The sequence below is a fragment of the Heterocephalus glaber genome, unplaced genomic scaffold, assembly GCF_053883595.1.
Source record: "Heterocephalus glaber isolate CG9 unplaced genomic scaffold, H.glaber_assembly_v1.0 deba00001673, whole genome shotgun sequence".
Taxonomy (NCBI): Eukaryota; Metazoa; Chordata; class Mammalia; order Rodentia; family Bathyergidae; genus Heterocephalus; species Heterocephalus glaber.
The window spans coordinates 16,134,189-16,159,707 of NW_028258410.1; the positions used below are offsets into that span (position 1 = coordinate 16,134,189).

General features: G+C 42.6%; 1 protein-coding gene across 6 annotated transcripts in view; it reads right to left on the minus strand.

The window, feature by feature from the left end:
- The window catches only part of Tshz2 (teashirt zinc finger homeobox 2), a 433,036-nt gene that overhangs the window by 176,432 nt on the left and 231,085 nt on the right, over nt 1-25,519 (minus strand). For 3 of the 6 annotated variants that reach the window (XM_021239063.2, XM_021239064.2, XM_021239061.2), the window contains exon 2: nt 6,202-9,150. In XM_021239063.2, the coding sequence (XP_021094722.1) occupies nt 6,202-9,150 (2,949 nt within the window). Of the gene's footprint in view, nt 1-4,196; nt 9,151-25,519 lie in introns of those variants that run through there. The other 3 variants (XR_015446002.1, XM_021239062.2, XM_004858035.4) reach the window with 2 other exon arrangements.

Here is a 25,519-nt window from a genome sequence, read left to right on the forward strand (position 1 = left end):
CCTTAACACATTCCCCGTCTCAGTGGCCTACATATCATTTAACAAACTGCCCTGTGAGTCTTGCAGGGTGTGGCATCCTGACTGATTTAAAATCCCTGCATTGCTAAAACTGCATTGTTCTTCATCAAGTCGAGTCATTTTTATGTGAAGTGTCAAGCTCCCTAACAAATAACTCCTGCCAGACAAATCAAGTTCCTCGTCGTAGAGCCGCGGCTAAATAGTTTATAGCTTTAATCTGCTCACCGAGGTGTGCAGTCTATGACAGTAATTATAAATGCAAGGAGAAATTATAGCTGAATGCTTTAACTGCATTAGGAGCCGTTTGATGAACAATCCTGAGCGCCTGCTCATTCCCAACAATAGAGGGCAAGTTAGTGTCAGTGCATTAGAGAGATTTCAGTTCTGCATGGCTTTTTCTCCCATTTACCACAGAATGTCACTTGTCTCCTATAAAGTAGAAAAAAAGCATCGCGGAAAGCTTTAAACTTGATAGTTAAAAAAAAGACAAAGAGAAATGCAGGGGAAAACTGTTTATCATTATGACTCCTATTTTTCTGTTTTGCTGGGCGGCAGGTTCGGTTTCAAATAGCTCACTGAAGGTAACGCTTGTTTACTTTCTAGGGGCCTTAAAAAATTCCTCCTCAAGCCACTTCTGAGAAGCCTTTATAAAGAAAGACTTCCTTAAATGAAGGGCAAGTTCAAAATCAGTCCAGGGGGCAGCCTCAGCAACTGTATTCTCTCGATTCCATCCTCCATCTGCGTCTACCTCAGCTAATGACACAATTTAGCTCTTTATTTTCCCCTCCTCACTTTTGCAGAAAGACGTTTTTAATTTAGCTGAAGAATTACACAAATGTATTTTAAAGACATAAATCCATATAAAAAATATGAGCTAATTAAAACATCGCACTCCCTGTCGCTCACGGATTTTCAATTTAGTGAAAGAAAAAAAGAATTGCATCTGGGTAAATGAAAGGATGATACTGATGGCAGATTGGAGTAAATGAAAAATAATGTTACTCTATATTAAAAGCACCGAATTATACATGTCAGGATGGAGCATTCAAAAGTCCAAATGAGGGGTAAAGTGCAGTGGGGACTGAGCCGTGTTGACGCTCGGGGAGTTAAGCCAGATCGCTGGATCAAAAGCAAACATTAAGAAAGACAGGCATGTGTTTCTTGCTGCTTGAGAAGTACCAGAGTTTCCTACTTAACCCTGTTTTCTTGATTCTCATTTTGTTCCCCCAAATGAATTCCTAAGATTCAGGAGGAGGTACCTGTTTTCACTGGAATTTGGGTTGTGTCTTGGTTAGGCATGGTATGGTAAATGTACTTGTCTGATGACCTGACAGAACAAGGAATTAAAATACAGAGCACATGGAGGCCCCAGGCCCCTCTGTTGCAATGCAGTCACGTGCCACATAATGAATTTTCGGCCAACGTTGGACTCCTCGTGCCTTGGTGGCTTTATGAGGGTATATCAGCCGATGATGTCATGGCTGTCTCGGTTGCACACTGTGATGTTCACACAGTAATGAAATCACACTGAGGTTGAATTTCTCAGAATGTATCCCTGTCCTTAAGTGATGCATAACTGTGCTTTGATTTACAGTCGGAGCCACCGAGAGGCCCGGGGCAGCTTCTCTCTTCTCTCAATTCTTATCCCCGTTTTACAGCTTTTCCTCTGAGATGTTGGCGATAGGTACATCGGGTCCCAAATGGTACCCAGAAACCCCAGGGAACCAAGAAATGGAAGGAAATGGATGAGTACGGGCCAGTGGACTCCAACCCCAACTCGATGCTTACTGTGTGTTCACAGGCAAATCAGGAAACCTCCTGAGCCGTGGTTCATGTGTACAAAGTGAGGATGACGTGCCTAGTCATGCCTGGCTGGCAGAAAGAGGCCAATGAATGACAGTTTTGCTGTCATTGTCCTAGTCAAACGTCAGGCTGAGGTTGTCAAAGTGGCCACTTACAGCTGGATCAGTCTGGGAAGACTGAATCCTGCATACTTCGGGGAATGCTGCAGGGCCATCCACTTTTCTTTCGGTGAACCTACTATGAGCGAAGCAAAGCTCATAGCTAAGGTGAACCCACTATGAGCAAAAGCTCATAGTAGCAAAATAATTCCAAGTACTTATTTAATTTTTACAACCGTCTTATGTTTCCATTTTACAGATAAGGAAGTAGGGCGGGATTTGAAGCTGAGTGAGCTGAGGTTTGAGGCCAGGTGGGATGGCCTTCGCTGCCGGCATGAACTGGCCTGCTCATTCCTGGGAGCTCATTCAGGGCTTTGCCCGGAGCTGTCCAGCTAAGTGTCTGCCAGTGCCCTCAAAGGCAGACTTTTGTCCTGGGCATTAGTTTATTCCCTGGATTACCCTGGTGCTTGCCATGGGACTGTGGCCTTCTAGATACATGGTATGGAATGAGCAGGGCCCGAGGTTGTGGAACTTTGGGAAATTCCTAAAGAATATTTCTGCCCCAGTTTTTTTCTTCATAATGTGGTTGAATCAACCTCTATAGATTGTTTGTGAGAGTAAAGTGAGATAATGTTTGTGAAGAGCTTGCTGCAAGGCCTGGCACAGTTTGCTACTATAATTGGCATAACTGCCAGTTCACTATTTATTATGTTTCCATTGCTAAATAGAATCTGGTCTGTGGGAAAGCACAACTGATATTTGTGGAAGGATGAAAAACATGGGGAGGGAGGGAGGCGGGAAAGAAGGAAGAAAGAAAGGAGGGGAAGAAGAAAGAAAAATTAAATAAAATTTTAAAAAATTTAATAAATGTAGAAATGGTTGGTGTCTTCTACAGACATTAAGTAGTCCAGCATATGTGGCTTTTCTAAGATTGCCAGATTTAGCAAACAAAAACACAGGATGCCCAGTTAAGACTGAATTTCAGATAAAAAATGAATTCTTTGAAAGTATAAATATGGTCCACGTAATATTTAGGATATATTAACACTAAAATATATTTGTTGTTTATTTGTTTTAAATGCAAATCTGACTGGATGTCTATCCTGTATTTCATCTGGCAACCTTACATGCTTTTCAACCTGAACATGTATCTTTATCACGTTGTCCATAAAAAAGGTGCCAGCTCATTGGACTCGAATGTATTCCTGCCAACAATTTCAAGGTTAGGTGTGCTGTTAAACTTGTACACTATATTACATGGTAAGGACTATAATTTCAAGTCCTTATGCATTTTAGACTGAATGATTTACTCTCTGTTTAATTTCTATTATTCAAGAGCATGTGGCTGTTAAAGATATATAAAAATACATATTGAAATTGTTTTAGATTACTTATGTCCTAAAATAGGGATGTACATTTAATATTTTCTAATGCATTTTTAATGAAAATTTGATTTTAGCATTTGGCAAAGCATTCTGTAGGATTTAAGATACGCCCAAGAAGGGAAAGGAAATTCAGGTCAAAATTTATGTCTTTTGGAAAACACAGATATGGTAAAGCTCCCATATTTTCCATAATATCTTGACCTGCTTTCTAAAACATTGTATCATTTTACACAATTGATGCTATCATGCATACCAAGTAAGATTAGAGCTCTAGATAACAGTGGTACATTTCGTGATCATTTAAAAACATAATATGCATAATTCTAAGCAGTGGGCAAGGCATTGTATAAATGTTCCACAGAGGACGCCAGGAGTGGAGGCACTTGTTCGTGAGTGAACAAAGCATCAAGATGGCACCTATGCACGGATGAGGGAACCCTTCCGGCAAATTGGCATGTTTTTCCTATTAACACAAACACACGCAGTGCTGTCCCCCTTTTTTCTATACACACAACACATGCACACTTCCATTGCTTCGAAAGAGTCCCAAATCCTCAGCATGTTTTCCTCCATTCCTCTTGGAATCATAGCATGATGGTGATTATATAAGAGTGAAGCTATGGTTTGATAATAACACAATAATATAGTGATTTGAAGGGCTGTATTACTTAGAAATATTTACTCTGTTCAAATGCAGAAAGATGTAAAAATAGCTGTCTTATCTATGTATTTAACAAATACCTTTGTGTATGCTTTCCCAAATTACTGGTTTACCTTCACTTCCTCGAACAGATATCGTACATTTCAGATTTTGACGGAGGATGGATGCAAGCTTCCCTTTTCTCCCTTCTCCCTATTTACATAACGCAGTTAAAAAATGATTACAAACCTAACAGGTGGAAAATTGGTCTTTATTATAGCACAAAATAAACATTCCCTATTTGTCTTCTTTACCACGGTTTGGATCCACTACTATTGGATTTGAAACATCATTCCTTTTTTTAAAAGGTATTCTGTTTATGTCCACCTTTTTTTTTTTTTTTTTTTTTTTTTTAAAAAAAAGCACCCAAAAAGCATAATAGCAAGTTACATAAAATTTAAAATGTTCTATAGCAAATAAATAGGCTGTGGCAGAGCCCCAAGCTCGTGTGTAAATTCAATAGATGCATTTTGGCTTTTCATTCAATGGGGTGAGCTGAACAAATCATGCTGGAAACCAAGAGATGAATCTGCCAGTAACATTTAATTTTCATGATAAAGACATGCAAACAAAAACTATGGTTTTCATTTGGGTCCAGATCAGAAGCTTAGATCTCACTAGGGGAAGAGTTCCAGATCAGATATTTCAAACTTTTGTTTCATTTTGGTCATTCTCGCACTCAGAAAAACTCTCCAGCCCTGAGATGTGACCCCAAAGCCATACAAATACCTCTCTTCTCTCCCTGGAACTCACTGAGTATCCAAACCTGTGTGGCTTGGTCCGAAAGTCAACTGCTTATTAGCAAAGGCTTGGACAATAGGGGATGTCAAGCACTTATCTATTAAGCTGTCGCTAGCTTCCTCTAGCTTATTGTGAATTAATTAAGAGCAAATCTGTACTGCAGTGTGACATGAACTGGACTGGTAAGCACAACAGGTGTAGTTCATGTTGGGTCCTCATGCTGCAGTGAGGCCCTGAGTGAAGGACAACTTGACTATGTGTGAGGCTCTGTAGCAAGTGGGGGTGTCATGCTGGAGGGGAGAAAAAGGGAGGTAAAGGAAATACATAAAAGGAGATGAAAGATACTTGTTATGATCCGGACTTCCTTATGCTCAGTGTTTGAGAATCTGCCAAGGTATGTGACCTTGGTCTGGGACTTTTTATCTGGAGCTGACATGGTTGGGCATCAGTGACTACACAAGGCATGAACTTCTGTGGTACATGATGCAAATTGTTAAACTATAGGACCCCATGTGCTTTGAGCATTGGTAGGCAGAAAGCCATTTGTTTCTTTATATGAAATAAAATCTCAAGGGCATGCATTGCATCTATTTTTGCTAAAGATGGATTCTGAGATTAGTCTACCCTAAAGAAAACAAAAGATGAGAGAAGAAAATAGCCTTCTCCCTTCCGTTTTAATGACCTGCAGAGAAGAGTGCTTTTCTACCATCCCCTTAAGGATGCGTGCTCTTTCACAGGAAAATTAATGTAGGAAATAAAGGGAAGGAGGTGGAAGGTAGCAACTGCTGAAGAGTAAGCTGCAAAAAGCATTAATTACATGTAACAATAATAAAGACAACTTTAAGTTCTTTGTGAGCTGATTAAGAAATCTCTGTCTAGTGACTGCCCTTAGCAACTGCCCCATCTTTGTTCTGTTCTCACCTTCTTACCACTGTGTAAGTCATTAGCATTGCTAAGGGAAGGCGGGCGGTGCCATGGAATGCGGAGAGAAGCTAGTACTTAATTACTGTCAAGGGAGCCTGAGCTGGACCCTGGAGGTTGCGTCTTGGGTACGAAGGGAATCATGTATCATGGAGCTAGGAGCAACATCATCTATGGACTTCATCTCTAAATCCATCTTACTCTAGTGCCCCACTCTACACTGGAGGACTGGAAAGAGGAGTTAGACTGATTTATCATGTTCTGGTCTCTCAGAAAAATAAGTCTACGGCAGCAAGCTACTGTCCTGCTTGGCCTCAGGAGACATCAGCTGCCTCTAAGCAGACCCGTCTCCTTTTAACAAGCTCCTCACAAGGCTGCTGTCACCATTGCCTGGGAGCCAACCCATACCTGCGGAGCTATTCTTCATCCACGTCTGTTACAAACTGTGAATGATGCTCAGGTGACTTGCTGTGCGTTTTGCTTAGGTGGAGTTTTACCGCGTGTTTGCTCACAAAAGTCCGACAGCACAACTTACACTTGAATTTAGAGTCTGTGTCCTCTTCGCCAGCTATTGTTTCCGGAGATCTCTGAGCCGACGACACCCGGGAGATCTCTTGCTCCACCTTGCTTTGCTGGTCCGCGGCCATGCGGGTCATGTCCTTCATTTGGAAGCCCAGGTGAGACTCGAGGTGACTGATGTAAGTGGGGGGCGTTCTGAACTGGGAAGCGCAGTCACTGCAGTAAAAGATGGGGTGGCCCTTGTCCATGTTTTTCAGAAATTTGGTCCCGCCCGTTTTCCTAAGCTGGTACTTGACATTCGCCAGCCAGTGGCTGATCGTGGTCATGGAGAGTCCTGTAAACTTGGAGATCTGCATACGCTCCTGTGGGCCCAGGTCAGAGAGAAGATATTTGCCCTCCGACGTCTGGAAGAGGCTCGAGGCAAACTGGGCTTGCAGGATGAGAAGGTGCTGAGGGTTCCAGTTGGATTGCCGGCCTTTCCTTTTATGCAAAGTGGAGACCTCGCTGGAGACGTCCTCAAAGCGCCTCACGTCCATTTCTAGCTTCATGGGCGGGACCCTGGAGGAAGCGGCGGGCTTGGGGGTGGTTGCTTTCGGGAGGACCTTGACCATGTCGGCGATGTCAGACAGAGCGTGCTTCTGAGGTGGGGATGTACAGGATTGTGCTTGCGAGGACTCGGCTTTCTTGCTTTTGGACTTGGTCAGGTCGATGGGTTGGTCGTTATTCTCAAACAGGAAGCGCCTGGACCCACTGGCCGGCCTCGTGGAGCCCGGACTCAGCACTGGCTTGTCCATGACACTGAGGCTGGACTTGTGAAACATAGAAATTGTGCTTGAGCTTGGGCTGGAGCAGGAAGGAGAGCGCAAGGGCTCCGTGGCCTTGCCCAGGTGATTGTTCAAGACAGACTGCAGGGCGCTGAGTGGGTTGACGCATGGCAGGGCTGGGGCGTGGTTGGCCAGGGCACAGCCGTTACTAAGAGAAGACACTGGCTCTAAGGATTGTGGCTTTGCCTTCTCACCACTCTCTTTCATTAGCTTGTCCTCCTCTTTCAGGGGACACGGCTCAGCCTTTTTGGGTTCCAAGGGTGGCTCGCTTTTGGAGAAAGAGTCCCCCTCACTGTGGCTGAATGATGATGCCTCCTCACGGGGACTTTCTTTCCCACTCTCCTTCCCCACCTCGTCTTTGTCCTCCGACTCCTTCTTAACTTGGGTGTATGGGGCCAGGTTTGTGGGCACAGACACGAGTGGCATAACTTTCCACTTTGGCGCAATTGGCCTTAACTTGTTGGTGAGATTAGGCCGAATCTGCAGGACCTGGGATCCCAAGGGCAAAGGCGGCTTGGTGCCCTCTGACAGCTGGTAGGCTGCGTGGATGCTGGGGTAGGCGCTCCAACTGGGAGCGCCATTTTGGGCTTTGTTGATGGCTGTGGTTACAGTATTTTCGAGTGACTTCAAAATGTCCCCTCCACCCTTGGAGCCATCTTCTAAATCCTCCTCCCTTAGATACTGGTATTTTATGGTAGGATCTAAAGGTTTTTGTAGAGGATCTTCATATTCCTCACTTTTCACAACTTTCTCTTCATTGTTGGTTTCCTCTGGTTTTTCTTTTTTACTCTCTCTCTTTAACTCGGTTGTGGAGGCTGTACAGTCAGACACCGAGTTACTCGATGGCTTAGGAGTCAGAGAATCATTGTTTGGGGTCTCTGACAATGACTGCATTTTCTCCACTGCTAGTGGGTCTAACACCAGCTGCTTCCCTTTCTTGGAGGCGGAGCTGGTGACCTTTAGAAAGTGACCTGTAACCATCATGTGAGTGGTGAGCTGCTGCAGAGTATCATGGGAGCTTCCGCACTCCATGCACTTTAAGATCTGGGACTTGCAGGCCTCAAACTGCCAGGTGTAGCTGGCCCCATTCTGGTAGCCGTAGCGATTATTGGAGGACAGCTGCAAGTTGGCATTCTTCTGAGAAGAAAAAGATTCCACAAACGATCCGGTGGTTGAATCTGGGGAACAAGGCCGATTGACATCAAAAACACGCTTCTTCGCGGGAGTGACCATTTTCGATGAAATGGTGGGTACTGGCTCCTTCAAAGGCACTTTTTGGTAATGCTTTGTTTTTATCATGTGGACGCTCAAATCTTGGAGAGAATCGAAGGAGTCCCCACAGAACATACATTTCAGAACCTTTTGAGCATCCTCCTTGTCCATATCCTGGAAAGCCCTTTTCCGGGGTTTTGAATAACTCGTGGGTCTGAGCTTGTCCTTTTTGCGGTTGTCATCCTGGTAGTGGCCTGTTTCGTTCATGTGCACCGTCAGCTCGACCAAGGTGTCATAGGCAGCGCTGCACTGCCGACAGCGGAACCTGCTGGCCCCCGTGAACACGGTCCCACACATCTTGCTACTTTGCCGATACAGCTGCACCGAGCTGAAGAGACTGGGCTTCGAGGCAGACCTGGATGGCAAGTTCTGCTGCAGGCTTTTGGATAGTGCATCTTGGTGCCAGTCAAAGTCACCCTTGTTGCTGCCGTTGCGGGTGTCACAGTTCCTCCTCTCGCTATTAGAGAGCTTGAAGCCAAGCCCCAGGCCTGACCAGTAGGAATCTGACAGGATGTTGGCGTAGACGGCGGTCATTTTATCCATGCAGTTGTGCGCTTCATTCGGAAGCTTGGGGTGAGTGTTCCCTTTCTTGTCTGAGGCATCTCGGCCGCAGACACTCTTGATGTCTGACACCTGGTCGCTGGCATCACTCAGCAGAGACTCGTTCTCCGCGTCCTGGTTGGACAGGTGACTTCCTGGAGAGTTCTGGCAGCTGAAGTAGCCTTTCTGCTCTGGGCCTGTTTCTAGCTCCTCATCTGTCCCTGTGTCATTACTGCCTTGAAGCTGAGCTACTGAGCCACTGTCCTCCTCCTCCTCCTCCTCTTCTTTTATTTCTTGCTCTTCCTTCAGCTGTTCCTCCTGGGCGTACCCTGCAAGAGAAGGAGAACAGATGAAATAACACCAATGGGTTACATATTCCTTTCTGACATCCCCATTTAGACTAAGCGCTTTCCATGCTGAATTGACTAGCAATTGAATCTATACATTTGTGAAATCCAGGACATGGAAACAGGGAAGAAGCCAAATGATGTCTTTTGTGCCATTTACTGCTTTTTTAAAAAAAATTGGCAAGAGTCATCATTCTCTATAAATGGCTGGCATCCCAAGTTAATAGTTTTGTGTCTAAGAAATATCACTCCTTAATGATTCCTATCATGGGACAGTTGCTAAATTCATATGTATGGATTTTAGGAATTCTGGGTTGAAACTCAAATCCTATGAAAGCAAAATAGGAAAGACATTGGCTGATTTGAAAACCAAGATTTGGCCCTTGGCATCCTAACGCTAAAATTTTCCAAAATGGTTGAACATATTGGTGTATATTCATGTAAATATATCATTTTTTGAGTACTGAGAAGTAATTTGGATGCACAGCCATTATAGTTTTGATAGGCAGTCTGTTTTTGTTGTAATATTTTTATTTGTAGAGAGTTGCCCTGCACGAAGAGAGATTATGGAGTATGCAAATAAAATCTTCCATTGATAGCCAAAAAATTATATATGGTCAGGAAATATAATGATTGAAAAATAATCGCAAATGGTGTTAGAATGGGACATTTGGGGACTATCCTATTATTCTCAAACAGGTTCATGAAGACCTTTTCAGACAAGGCTGAAAATGCCGTCTCAATCTTGCTCTTATAATTTCAAATGCATTGTGATTTGTGGGGACCCGTCATGAGATGCCAATTATATATTTGATTTGTAGATGCAAAATGCTATTGGGGATGCATGCTTTCCCTTCTCTGAAAGGATTTAGGACTAGTGATTGCACAGGGAAAATGGAGACATGAGAGAGCGGGTATAAAGGGAATTAATGGGTAAATATCCGTCAATGAAAATGGGGAATGTGACTATTTATGCCCATGGGTTCATTTTCTTCACCTGGCCTTTCAGACCAGGTGAATAAAATGTAGCCAAGGATGTATCCAACAAAAGGAGACTCAGCCTTGTATATTCAAGGATTGGATCACAATGCAATATTTTCCTTAAGAGCTTGGATTTCTCTTTTGGCAGCAGGGGGCTCACTGGAAAACCCCCTAAAGCAGGTGGTGTCATTTCTGTCCACCAAGGATAAAGTCTGGAAGCAGAGTGGTCCTATACAGAGGCAGGTAGAGAGAGTCTGAAGAGAAAGGGTTGGTCAGGAATTAGGTGGCTGTCTTCAGGAACCCCAAAGGGTAACACTGATGAGAAAGATGAACAACATTACTTGAGGAATTCCTATCTCCCGAGAACCAAGCTAACCATTACAAACCCCTTTTTTTTCATTTTGTCTAATAGTCACACGATGTAGGTACTATTATTTTCACTTTATAGGTGGGGAAACTGAGGTTTAAGGTTAAGAAATTCACACAAGATCACACTGATAGTATGGAAGGATCACAACATGAGCCCAAGTTTGTTTGATGAGACAATCCATAGTCTTTCCAAGTAGGCTCCTCTCTAACGAATAAGAAAACTTTACCAGGACCCAGCAGTGAAATTCAGTCGAAATATCCCTAAATAGATAAGCACCTTGGGAAGGAGAACTGTGGGAATGCTGGAGACAAGAGCCCATGAATTTAAGGCATGATGCTATAAAACAAGAAGAAATGTAAAAACTCGGTGTAGTAGAGAGTTTTATAGTTGTGTTTGTTATTTTATTGTTACTGGTATGGTGTTTTTGCTTCCCCACCAAGTTGACAAGTACATTTTTTTTTTTATTAAATTGGTGTTGCTGGGTTTTAGTTCCATAAATTGATGTGAAGAAACAAAAATTACTTATGGTGGTCAAAGAGCCATTAATATGTGGTTAGTAGTTGCAAGAAAACTGTAGTTGAAAGTAACTGCAGGACTAAAGTAGACCATCCCTGTCATTCTCATAACCTTTTCTTTACTCTGCACTAATTCATGTGTTGGCAAAAGCAGTTATACCATTAAGTTCAGGAGAAAGTTCATGTAATAAATTAATAAATGAATTGTTACCGAGCCAAGTAAGGTACTTCAAAAATCAGGCAAATTTTATCAAACAAGTCATTTTGAGGATGAAATTAGGCAAATTTTATTACTCAAATAGGATCTCTGTTGAAAAATAAAAGTGTGCTTTTATTCTGGGATAAATACTGAGTCAGTAGGCAACAGGCAGGATTGTTCCAGGCTAAGATATAAAAATCACCACATTTACGGGCATTGTGAGCAGAACAGCAAAGTGTGCATGCACACACATGCACACACGCATGTACACAGATATGCACACACAGAACAAGTGAAGAAATCTGGAGAGAAGGAAGACAGCTTTCCGTCACTGCAATTGGTTAAAGGTGTTGCTGGATTTTGTTCATTATTTCAGTGCCTAGCGCAGTGCCTGGCACTTAGCGAGAAATTGGTGGTCAGTAATTTGTGTTTCATTTTATGTGTGTCAATGAAATGTACATGTGCCCTCCCCTGCACATGAGGATGTGTGTGCATGCTCGTGCACGCACGCGCGCACACACACACACACACACACACACACACATGCAATGTGCCCAGCCAATGCAATCATTTTCAAACAAGGAGAGAAGAAATGTTCTTTTTTTTTCTGCTGACATTTGGAAGCTGAGCTTTCTGGACCAGCTCAACCTCACAATCTACTTTGTCCTTCTAAATGGATTCCCCAGAAGAAAAGTCGGAGACAGCGCACGCCTCCCCCACAATACAGATAAAATTTTCTGCTTAATTAGGCATTGACATGTTTACTATAACCTTTACAGAAGAGTAACTCGTGCTGAGAGACCCTTTTTGTCTGTTTTCCTCTGCAGAACAGACTAAATCCCGTGCACCCGATAAGGTAACGCGTTGAAAAGCTTCATAAAAAAAAAAGTGCCAAAGCATCTGTCAAAGTGAGTGTATTTTAACAATGGCTGAGGGTTCCAAGGAGTTCTAGAGACCACATTTTAATATTATACATTTAAAACTGTTCACTTGACTTAAGTGATTTTGTTTGCCACCGCCAGCTGAGGCGAGAGAGAGAAGGCAACCATAATATGGGTGATCAGATGCATAATGACTATCTGTCTCGCTTTCTATCGATGATTTGTTTAATAAGACTGCATCATGTGTAAATCCTGGTGGAAGTGGATGAGTGGCAGGTTTATTCTTATGAATACTCATTTAACAAAGGAAAACTATTACAAAGATGCCAAGGCACAGTAAGAAGGAGCTGTTTGCTAATTGGGGGTTGAAGACCGAACTTGACAGTGGCAAATGTCCCCTTTTCTAACCCAGATTTCTGCTTGTGTCCCTTCTTGCGGTTTGGCTTTGGTCATAGGGAACTTCTGCATTCCCGGATGGTTAATTCATGAGCAAACCCCTGTCCATTCTTTGTCTCCACGACAGACTCAGCAGACCTTTGCTCCTCTCTTCTACTCCACGGCCAGTGCTCAGCTGAGCCGCTGCTCTGTCCACTAGGGTGATTCAATGGTCTTCCTGTGTCCATTTCCTGTAGGCTGTTGCTAGAACATCTTATGTAAAACGGGTCACGTCGTGATTTCTGTGGCCAGAAGCTTTTTCTTCTGAACCTTCAAGTCTCAGCCAGTGGCCCTTTCTAAGAGGTTTTCCTGACCGAGTTCTCTCCTCTGCAGAGCTCTCCATCATGTCATCCTACCCACTCAAGGCTTGTAGCACATGCCAGCGACCCTACTTGTTTGTTTATCGATTGGCTGTCGCCTCCCACTGAATGTGAAATGAAAATGTCCCTAGGAAGACAGGGACTTGCTCCTCCCCAGCATGCAGAACACAACCTGGCACACATGATTACTTCCTGCCCACAAGGGATTGGAATGAAGGAACGAACGAACGAATGAACAAATGAATGGACACACAGGCTGTGCAATGAAAGAGGATTATCTCCGCTCCTCGGAGGTGCCACGGATACTGACGGGTGAAGACCCCCCCCCCCCCACTCCATGGACACGAGATGTGAATTACAATGCTCCTTAGTAACTTTACTTGGCGATAAACCCAGAACGCCTCCATAAATCGTCTTTTCAGATGAAACAAGCCACCAACTTCCTTGTTGCTCAACACTCTGGGCTGTGGACTTACACTTGTAAGGATGAGCACTGCAAATCAGCACCAAGAGTGCAAAACATCAGAAGTTATGCTTTTCAAAATGAATAGACAGATTCACACATGGGATCTTTGAAACTGGGGGTTAATTTTGCCCGTAACAGACAAAGGTAAACTCCATTAACTGTTTTGTGATAGATACATGTTGCACAGATATCATGGTAATTGTTTCGTGGGTTCTGCATTTTCAAAAGGAGAAATGTTACTGGGGAAATGCTTCTGCTGCAGATTTTTAACTCTAATAATGTGTGAGTACAATTTAGAAATAAACGCTTAAATTTTAGAATTTTCCTCTTAAAGATTTAACAATAAAAGGGGAAATATTTTTTTAAATGATCAATTCAATTTTTCCCAAAAACCTCTAGTCAGAATGATTTCAATGAAATTGTGCAAAATAATTCATGTGCAGCCTTATGAAAGATATCAGATTTTTGCTAGCACACAATTTTTTGCGGTTGCCTTGAAAATCCACAATCGAGTATTTACAGTGGAAACACTGACAGCTTTTTAAATGGCAGTAGAAGTGGAACAGTTATAACCCAAGAACAATTTAAAACTCAAGAAGGCTGATTTTCAAAAATAAACCAGAATTCAACCAAGATCTCATTTAACAACAAATCCAATGGTGACAGGATCATTTTCACCAATCTGCTCCACTAAATGACAGTTTAAAGTCACATGAAGGTTCTGAGGTGTGGAAGGCAGATGTAAATGAGGGATGGGGAAGATTTCTTGCCATGTATCCACTAGGTATGCTAAGTGATGCCACAGAGTGAGGCCTCCCTATTGTGTCTCCCGTGTTTTGGTGACGGTGGCCTAAGAGTCTGTTAGAGTGTATATTATTGTTGGCACTAATCGGCACCCTTGTTGGCAGCCTGAGTAGAGAGACAGAGGGTTTAGTGTTCAAGGAAACTGAGCTACTTTTTGATGGTGGCCAGACCCAGAGCAAGGGACACAGAAGGCAGTGGTGAGGGTTATTTCTGTTTTATTTCTGCCTTTTGTTTAGGACAGTGCGGGACTGGGAAACTGTGGGGACCCCGTACACCCCTATACCACAAGCCAAGGTGCAGGTGCTCTGCAGTCTGGAGAAGCTATCCAAATTCACACACATTTCTAAATGGGAGAATTTCCAACAGCAGCAGCATGATTCAAGGTATGTAGATGTTCATCCTTGCTGCACTACACAGAGCTCATGAATATAAGTGACTCACACACACTGATTGGGAGTGGAGGAAATGGTCCCTCCTCTATCTGAATATCAGAAACAAACAAGGAGAATTCTTTATTTAAGGGAATGTTGAAGATGGAGTGGATACAATAACACAAAGGCTTAGCCTGAGACCGGAAGTGCTCTGTGGAAACAAATGAAGAGCTTTCATCACAAGCAACATCTATTTCCTGAAGACTATTCAGTTACTCGGAGCATTTCACATGTATGATGAATGCACCTGGGAGGTCTGCATGAAACAAATCTCTATTTGCTTAATGTACTTTTGTTGCTGGCACTTTTTAGGCCATTGTCCTGGTCTCCAGTACTTAGCTGTTTTCTAACTGTGCTTTGTGACTTTCTCCATGTCTCTGCCATCTGTACAAGAAGACTGAGCTACTTTTGACAGGGGAAAGAGCTACTTGGTCAACCCTTGTGGTTCATCTGTTTATTCTTTTAATCAAGAAGTGTTTCTTTTATAGCTGTTACAGCCAAGATGCTTTAGTCAAGTTTCATGGAGGCTCCCATCACAGCGGTTCTCTAAAGGCCAAGGAGAGGAGAGAGAGGAGTTGTAGACAGAAGTTGGACATGAGGTTGGGGAGAGAGAGATTGTAAAAAAGTCACACATTCCCAAGGGAAGGAAGGTACCTGAAATGGATTAAGTAGGCCAGCTAGAAGTAAAACCACCCTCAGGTGCAAAAATAAGTAGCAACAGATACTCAGCTCCAAACACAGAGAGATACTTACAGGCTAGGGATGACTGGGAAGTTTGTACCACAGTGGAAGAATACAACTGCTACTCAAGGAATTCTTATCAGCTCTAGGGTTGGCAGATGTTTTGTTTGGACAAACTGCACAGGTGAAATCAAATATGTTGGGAACCCAACCACTGGAATCCAGGGAGCCAGGGACACTGTGGTAGAAGATCTGGCATGTTTTTAGGGTTCTCTAGTGAACCAGCTAGTTGAAGCTCAGTTTTCTCACCTGTCCATCTCACACAGCATTGGTCATCCCAAGTCTGCCTGCCTCACCAAGGTAAATATTCTGTAAGCTCTCCCTACTCAAAATATGGTCCTTGGACCAACAGTGTCAGTGTCAGAGGGCAAAGCAGAGTCTCAGGCCCACCTGAGCCTGCAGAATAGGGAAAATTTAACAAGGTGCATAGAGGCTTCATATGCTGAAGGAAGTTTGAGAAGCCTGATGTGAATTACAAAACTGGTAATTAGTAGTGAGATATTTAGTAATCTACTGCACTATACCTTCGTTTGTAAGTTCCAGGTTGGAACCAGCTTTGTGAAAAGACTACATACCCATTGCCTACACAATTTCTCCTCCTCTTGCTCAGGAATCATAGTGCAAGAAAGAAATAAATTGATGATCCTAGAACTGATCAGTTAATGACTATGTAAGATTGCCCAGCAGGCTTGGGATGAGGCATACTTTATCTCGGGTCTGCCACTTACTGCTTAGTGTGGTCTTGGGAAAATTAGTGAAACTTTCAAAGTTAGGGCATCTTCACCTACACAATGGGAATAATAATAGTGTCTGGTTTGTAAGATTGTTAGGAGTATCAGATACCAAGGCTACAAAACTACCGTGTAATTTTCCAAGCCCCGATTTAAGGCTATGATATACACAGTATAGCCTGATCTTCAATCTGAAACTACGGGTGGCCCAAATCAGCGGACTTCAGCATTCTTTGTGACCCTTAAATCTAATTCTAAGCCAACAGCTTTTAGATGGTATTTGCATTGGATATGAACTGGCTTTGTAAGTGTCATGCATAAGAAAAGAGCTTCCTCCAGTTTGGGGTTTGTTATTTAATATTAAATCATCTGTAAAAGATCCAGTGGTACATGTGCTGGGAACTCCTGTAGAAGTGATGTGCAAACATCAAATAGCAAGTTATTAGGTCATTACCCATAATGATAATGTGTGCAATCCTCAAGAAATAAAGCAACCCACCATCTGAAAGAAAAAGGTCTTTCTTTGAGGCCCCGGGCTTTGCGCGGAGAGAGATGACTAATGTTCAAAGCAGAAGGTCTCCAAGAAAAATGCTTTAAATTCAGCCACCTAGACTTTCAGGCCAGCATGTATTATTATTATTGGGACATGTCTCGGTGACCATTTAGAAAAGCAGAGTGAGAAAATATTCATGGAGAAGGGTGAGAGACGGGCCACTTCATAAGGTTTCTGGTAGCTTCTGTTTAGAAATCGTTATCCTTGTATTATTCTCACACCAAGAGAGCCATAAATCAGGAGCAGGGGGAAAAGGTAAAAAACAAAATAGGAACAAAGAAACTATACTATAGAAGGGAGACTTTCCTATCAAATTAAGTTTTTTTAGGCTTTGACTTTTCAAATGGTAACAATACTTTCAGGAAAATATGCATACTTATTTTCTGTATGTGTTTCCACTAACGATATATAAACACACACACACACACACACACACACACACACACACACACACATATAGTTCTTTCCAATACTGAAATGTTTTTATTTTTATTTTTTGCTAGAGAAGGGTCAGTGAATCACTGTCCAGAATGAGTTTCAGAAAGTCTATGAAGCTGATACACAATCTGTATTTTTTCAGCTATATATTTCAGTTTTACTTGAAGTAACATCGTTAGCTCAGCTGTCCCACAGAGCTAGAAGGTGATCTTGTTTCCTTCTTGCCTGGCTTGAAGTCAAACATCTTTTCTTTCTGTCTTATTTTTTTGGCAAATGCTGCTTCTTTCTCTGAAATGTTTCATGCAGATAATGGATAATGACCACTTCTCATTGCCTTTTCTTGAAAATGCCTAACTGCATTAGCCAAGAACGGACAAATTTTAACCTGTTCCTGTTTTGCTAAATTCATGGCTGTGACCCCTTCCCATTAAGAAGGAAGAAAGAAAGAAAGAAAAAGCCCACCACTCCCTCAGTACTAAATTGGCACTGTCAGAAAGTGGTCTGGTTCTTGCTTTTCAGGGGAAAAGCCTTTGGTGTCTCCAGAATCACAGAAATCCAAGGTACAAAGGTCTCTCATGTCCTAAGGTCAGTTCCCCAGGCAGGGAAGGGTGATCCGATCTGCATATTCTATAATCCTACCAGAATGCTTTGATATTGGACCTTCCTCCTCTTCTTCCTGTTAGTCTTCACCAACATGATCACTGTGACCAGCCCTCAGACAGCCCGCTGAACAGAGTTCCTTTCTATGACTCCCACTTTGACCTTGAACTGTGTTTCTACCACAGTGCCATGGGATCCAACCTACTGATGGGGGAGAATTGCTACTGTAGCTCAAGTTTTCATGATATGTTTTCACCCCTTTATCAGCACTCCCATCAAGTGGTTGCTCAGCATACTCTCAAACACCTTCAGTGATTGACAGGAGCTCCCAGCTTTCAGGGTGCTTGTTTCCTACTTTACAAAACACAAATAGTTAACTGTTATGGAGACTAAACTCAAGTGTAAGAGCTGGTGGTCTGATTTCTTTGTACATATTGCATTATTTGATCTTCACAAACATTTTAATTTTCTTCTGTAAAGACCAAGAAATAGAATTTTAGGAGGCTTCCAGGTCAATGTGCCACAGCTCCCAGCATAGAGAAGCTTTCCGGGTCAATGTGCCACAGCTCCCAGTGCAGAGTAGGAGGCGTCCAGGCCAATCTACCACCGCTCTCACCACAGAGGAGGTGACCCCCCTCCCCTGCCTGCCCCCCTCACCCCCGTTGAAATGAGAAGACACATAAACAAGTCTCAAAACCAGACTTCCAGATCACCTACAGCAACCCCAAAGGGAAACGAGATGGAACACTCTGATACTCAACCACCTGGACTCCCTGAACTGGCAACAAAAGAGGATCTGAAAAAAATGAAATCAGAAATAATTTCTCAGGTAACAGCAGAGATTGTGTTTGTAGTGCAAGACATGATTAATAAATCTAGAGAGGAGCTGAGGAACATGATGGAATCCCAACAGAGGAAACAAATGGAATCCATAAAAACAGATGCAAATAGATTTCCAGGAGATTAAAAATTCCATTGAAAGTCTACACAGTAGAATGAGCCAATGTGAGGTCAGAATTTCAGATATAGAAGATAAGATTGCAATTAGTGACCAGGAAAAGAAAAGTTGCTTTAAAATTGTAAGGGACCATGAGAAATCAATCCAGCAGCTACTAGACGATGCAAAGAAGAATAACATAAGACTGACTGGAGTCAATGAAGAAAGAGGAGAGAGTGCAGATGACATTAAAAAAACTGTTCACAGAAGTGATGGCAGAAAACTTCCCAAGCAGGGGAAAAGAACTTGACATACAGATAAGTGAGGCATATAGGACTCCAAATAGCCTTGATCAAAAAAAATCTACACATAGGCATATAATTGTTAAGAGTCCAGAAACCCAATAGAAGAACAAAATTCTACAAGCAGTTAGAGAAAAGAAACAAATCACATACAAAGGAAAGCCCATCAGAATCATAGCAGACTTCTCAGTGCAGACCCTCAAGGCAAGAAGAGGTTGAAGTGATGTATTTCAAACCCTAAAGGAAAACAACCTCCAACCCAGATTGATGTACCCTGCAAAACTATCTTTCAAAATTGATGGTGAAATAAGATACTTTCATAACAAAGTGCACCTTAGGAACTTCATGAATACCAAACCAGCACTCCAAAAAATTTAGACAAAATCCTAGAAAAAGACAATGAGGATCACAACCCCAGGAAGCCCAGCAGAATGAATCCACTGGGCATGACAAGAAATTAAAAACAAAAGGGGAGAATCCAACAAAAAGAAAAAGTCATGACAATGATAACTCAATATTTATCAGTTATAACCATCAATGTTAATGGTCTCAACTCACCAATCAAAAGAAATAGACTGGCAGAATGGGTCAAGAAGCAAGATCCAACAATATGCTGCATACAAGAAACACATTTAATTCAAAAAGAAACTCATAGACTGAAAGTTAAAGGGTGGAAAACAATACTCCATGTGACAGGAACCCCCCAAAAAGCAGGAGTAGCTATCCTCTTTGCAGACCAAGTGGATTTCAAACTCACAGTGATTAAGAGAGACAAAGAAGGACACTACATCCTTGTAAAGGGAACAATCCAAGAGGAAGAGATGACAGTCATAAATATCTATGCATCAAACACTAGTACACCCAACTATATAAAACAAATACTAATGGACATGAAAAGTCATATAAGCACTAACACAATAGTAGCGGGGGGCCTCAATACCTCATTGTCACAAATAGATCAACTAGACAAAAAACAAGCAATGAAATACTAGAACTCTATCAAACTCTTGAACAAATGAACTTAACAGATGTTTACAGAGTGTTCCACCCCACAAAATCAGAATACACATTCTTTTCAGCTGCACACTGGTCGTTCTCCAAAATAGACCACATACTCACTCATAGAACATATTTAGGTAAGTGCAAAGGAGTTGAAGTTATCCCTTGTATATTATCAGACCATAGTGCGATGAAATTGGAGATCAATAGCAAAAGAAACTGCAAGAATTTCATAAACACATGGAAATTTTTTTTTTTTTTGGGGTACTGGGGATTGAACTTGGGTCCTTGTGCTTGCAAGGCAGGCGGCAGAACCACTGGGCTAAATCTCTGGCCCAAACACATGGAAATTGAACAACACACTTCTGAATAACCAATGGGTCACAGAGGAAATTAAAGAAAAAATCTGACAGTTCCTTCAATTAAATGACAATGACAATACAACATATCCGAATCTATGGGACATAATGAAAGCAGTCTTATGAGGGAAATTCATAGCAGTGAATACTCATATTAGGAAAACAGAGTGAGCCCAATTAAACAACCTGATGCTGAACCTCAGGCTTCTATAAAAAGAAGAGCAGGACAAACCTAAAGCCCATAGAAAGGAGGAAATTATAAAGATCAGGGCAGAAATCAATGCAATGGAGATTAAGAAAACAATAAAAAGTATCAATGAAGCCAAGAGTTGGTTCTTTGAAAGAATAAATAGTATTCATTAAAAAAAAAAAGAATTTTAACTACACTTCTGGAGTTATGTAGCTGAATTGGGACTCGAATTTGTGTCTCTTGGATGCTAGAATCTCTGCTGAGGCCTTCCTTTTCCTTCGCTCTCTGGACCTAATTCATTAATCAGAACTGTCATTTCTATTTCAACAACAGACACAGAAACTCTGTGACCTGTCATCTATTTCCCATCACCACCTGTTTCAGGTAGCACCATCTCTTTTTTGGTGGGTACCGGGGCCTCCTATGTGGTGGTTGCTCTGCAGTCAATGACACTGAGCTGCTCAGTGGAGACTCAGGTGCTCTGTGTTACCTGCTCGAGGGCCTTCATGGGTGCTCTGGGTCACCCCTGTGACAACCTGCCCGTTTCCATCTTCAACCTGCACCCGGTGTGTCCCCTTTGCTTAGCACTTAAAAGCTAAATTCTTCTGCTGTTCCCTAAACTCATCAAATTCTACCCTTAACCTTGGAAATCCTATCTCTCCTTCACAGAAGGCTCCTCACTGTCCTATGTCTGAGCCTTCCTTATCCTTCTTGTCTCTGTCCCAGTATCCTCTTCAGAGGGGTCGCCTGATCACCGCAAAGCCCACTGAATCCCCACAAATCTTTAGTGCCTAATGTTCATTTCTGTCTGCATCCCCGTTTTCTCTTTTCATCATCTTTATCTCAATTTCCAGTTATTTGATTTCCCCTATTCACTTGTCTTCTCAGTGAGATGCAAACTCCACGACTGCAGATCAAATCTATCTGGCTCACTGCTGCTGTGCACAGCTCACCTCGGTCAAATATTTGTTGATTCCATGGATAAATAAAATAATGACTGAGCCAATGAATTAGGAAATGATTGCATCAGTGAATCATGACATCTTGACAACCCTAGATTTGACTTATTGGCCTCAATTCACTTTAGAGCTATAGAGAAAAACAAGACGGCCTTTTCTAGTAAGGTGTGCCTTGGGATTACTGAGGCATCCACATGGGGCTTAAGCTCTGAGTGCGGTGGGTCCCTCTGAAGCCCTGATAAGGTCAGGTGCAGGTATGACGTGGACCCAAGGAGCCTTCACTTCTGAAATCCCTGCTTCCTCTTGCCTCAAAGCCTACAATTTGACTTTGGATCATATAGCAGGAGGCAAATACAGAACTCATCCCCTGTAAAAATGTGAAGACACATCCTCTTATCTCACCCATGTACTTCAGGGTGAGTGAGTTTATTAGATCATTTTCTGGCATCTGATTTCTATAAAAGAACACATGTCCCCAGTAGCCACCTGGGTCACCCTCAGACTCTAACCCGATGTTTCTCAACCTAGAATGCATTTGTCCCCCAGGGGATGCACTGCAATATATGAAGGCATTTTTGTTGTTACAAATGGTGAAAGGGATGCAGCTGGCATCTAGGCGGGGGAGGGCAGGGCTGCTGAGCAGCATCCTGCGGAGCACAGAGCAGCCCCCACAGCCGAGAATTATTCAGCCCCTGCCTGCAGTCAGTAGTTTAGAATTACTGCAGTGTCAAGGTCAGCTGAAGCTTTAGGGATTGAGGCCGAGGAGGGGTGTTATTCATGCCCTCTCTAGCGGTCAGTGAAACATGGGCTGGGTGGAGAAAGGGCTCTGTTACTCAGAAGAACTGAAGGAGAAAGTGTGTGCATCGCCTCTGTGGGTACTGCCACCCGGGGCTGGAGAGGATGTAGGCTGCCTGCGATCAGACCCTTCCCTGCCATGTCCTGCATGGTTATTTTGAGCAGATGAACAACCTCTGCAGGCTCAGTCTCTTCCTCTAAGAATGGGAGGTAATAATAGTACCTGCCTCCAACATTACTATGAGCCTTAAGTGAGATAACTGGGAAGAGCTCAGAACACCTCGCAATAATAAGCACTCAAAATATATCCTCTCTTATTATTACAGGAACGAAAACCTAGTCATGAAGAACGATGTGATGGAGCTGGATTTCTCAGGATTTTTAGTATTTACTCTTACAAGTTTTGGCTGGGAAAAAGAATCCAGTAGGGTTCTAGCATTATTCTCAGACAAATCCTTCTGGATTTATTTAAATACCCCTATCAGATTGAGTATTTTATAAGAAAAAAACCAAACAAACAAAAAAGTTAATGATGAAAAGGATTCACATTTTTAAACAACTCCAGTAACTCTGCCAAATTAATCTTGACCTATTTCACTTCTTAATTAACTAGGTTAGCTTTCAAATGAGGCAACTTATATAAAACACCGAATCCAATGTGTGGCCAAACCAGTACTGGACAGTGGGTGAAGCAGTTCCTGGAAATAGCCCAAATTCTAGGAGACACAGGCAGCTTTGATCTCTTTGAATCAAGCTTAGATAATCTAATGGACAATTCCCCTGGGTCAACACGAAGGGCCTTAGCTCACTGTGTCGGCATTCTCCCCAGCAGTACCACACTGGCTTTGGTCCCGGGAGAGGGGAGCGGGGGGACCCCGATGACTGGTGATCCATATCCTCTGGTGGTGAACACCAATAGATGGCTCATAATACATCCTTTGTCTTGTCCTTGATATTCTTCCTGGGCTTCACCAGATCTTCACATTAGCTTTGCTGTGTTCTAGTATTTTGCACGGTACATGTTCGGTTCCTTGGTGTATATATTCCTGAAACATCATCATTGATCTTATTGGGTTCTGATGCAATGCTTCTATACATGTATATGTGTGTGATGTTTAAATCAAAGTAATGAACATTTCTATTACCTTAAAAATGAACGTTTCCTTATATTGCAAACATTCAAAATCCTCCCTTCTGGCAATTTTGAAATATACACTCCGTTATTTTGCACTGTAGCCACCCTGCTGTACAACACGACACCAAAACTTCTTTCTCTGATCTCACTGCAGCAGTGTACCTGGTGGCCAACCTCTCTTCCTGCCTAGCCTCTGGTAACTACTATTCTACTTGTGATTTCTATGAGATCAACTTTTTAGATTCCACATGTGGGTGAAATCATGCGGTATTTGTTTTTCTGTACCTGGCTTGCACTTTGTAAAGCGTAAGATCAACTTGGGGCTGATGTAAGTAAAAATGACATTGTTGGGGTCAGTCTGTGTAAATCTGCTCTCTTACAGGCACATTGGGAAAAAGCCAATGGGACAGTGATTCTGGTCTGTGGGAAATTAATTCAACAAGACTCCAGGGCATCTGGTCTGTTTTCTTATAACAATTCAGATAACCTGTGTGTATTGCATGTGCTTAAGTATTGGTAATTTATTTAAAGAGCAGGAAAGTGAAACAAAAACACAAGGACTTTCTCTTTTTCCTTTTGTGTCCCCTTCCTCCCACCTATTAAAATATGGGGACATGATGCCAGCTCAGTTCATCAAGCTCTTGTTCCCTGGAATTTGAATTCTTGACTGGAAGGTAAGGAATAGTTAGAGTGGATCCACTTGAATATAGCATCGTGAAGAAATCATCTTTTGATTCTACTCTTTCAGTTACCACAGGGACACTGGCTCCTCTTTCAGTGAGCTATTCCTTCCTCCTTCCAACAAATTCCTTGTTTTTAATGAAGTTAGCCACAGACAATATGCATTGCTTGTAATAAAAACTCACGGTCTGGTAGGTGGTGTTCAAATCCTAATTTGATGAATTTGTTTTAATAGTAACAGAATGGCTCCTTAGCGTGCTGGGGTGGAACAAGCTCAAACTTGAGGTGGCATTGCTGGGCACTCAGTAGAGTGTAGGTATTACTATTGTGTGATTTAGATGCCCACTGACAAAAACGCAGGACACAAAGAGATGCTAACAGGAGCACCCTACTTCTGGAAATCAAAAATTTCCCTCCAAAACCAGAGCCCCCTCAGTCTGGATGTGTACAGAGCCTGATGCTATATATGGATGTGCCTTGAAAATGCTTTTTAGAGACATATCACTCCCTAAAGACTTCAGTGTACCCGTCTAGAGTATGTTTGCTGTGCTCATAGTCTACTGTGTCAATAATCTGCATATTTAAGAGTCCCTGCATGCTCATTGTGACGATGGATGGGGCTGGTACAGTCTACTGGGTCAAAAATCTGCTTTAAATAGTCTATATACACAGTTGGTTGAGTAAATAACAGCATTTTCAAAAAGCCTCTAAATATATAATAACGTGATAAATCGTGGCAGCTCCCGAAGATGCAGCCTCACTACTGCTGATCAGGAAAATGATGTGCACTTTAACAAGCCACTTACAAATGATCTCATCTCTCCCAGTCATGGGAGCGTTATCTTTTCTTTGGCTCTATTTTTCATATGTGAGGAAAGAAACCCCAAAACACACACACACAGACACACACACACACGCACCCAGAGGCATACGTGTGTGCTCAGTGTCATCTTCCACAAACCAATGAGATTGAGCCAGTCATCCAGCCCTGGGAGTAAAGGTCAGGGCACCATGTTCTCCTCGCTCTGGTTTAGTGTTTCTACCATTACTCAGCTGGGCGTGAGTCAGAGTTAAGCTGAGCTCTAAATACGCACCAACAGCTCTGATGAAATCAATTAGAAGCATTGATTTCAAGACCTCCGTCTGACCCCATTTTGTGTGAAGACGGCTTATTCTACACCACTTCACCCGGATCCTGTTTGCTTGGAAGCTACTTCCATGCAGGTGCTATTCTAATCGCCCCACTTAGTAAGTGCCCTGCACGTGTTGCTTTAATTTGAGCCTCAGAACACTTCTGTGGTGAATGCGACAGCGTTAGTTCCGTTTTTAAAGATGAGGGATCTTAGGTTAACCTTGTGGACTCCAGCTTTGAAGTGAACTCAGTAGACACCAGGGGCGAGGCCCTCTCCTGGTGATGTATTCCAGCTCCTCTGCATGTGAAGTAGCTCTCCACCCTGCCCTGCTTTATGCCCTGTGTACAGCAAAGTGTACGTACTTCTGTTATCACATAACACATGGCCCTAGACAAA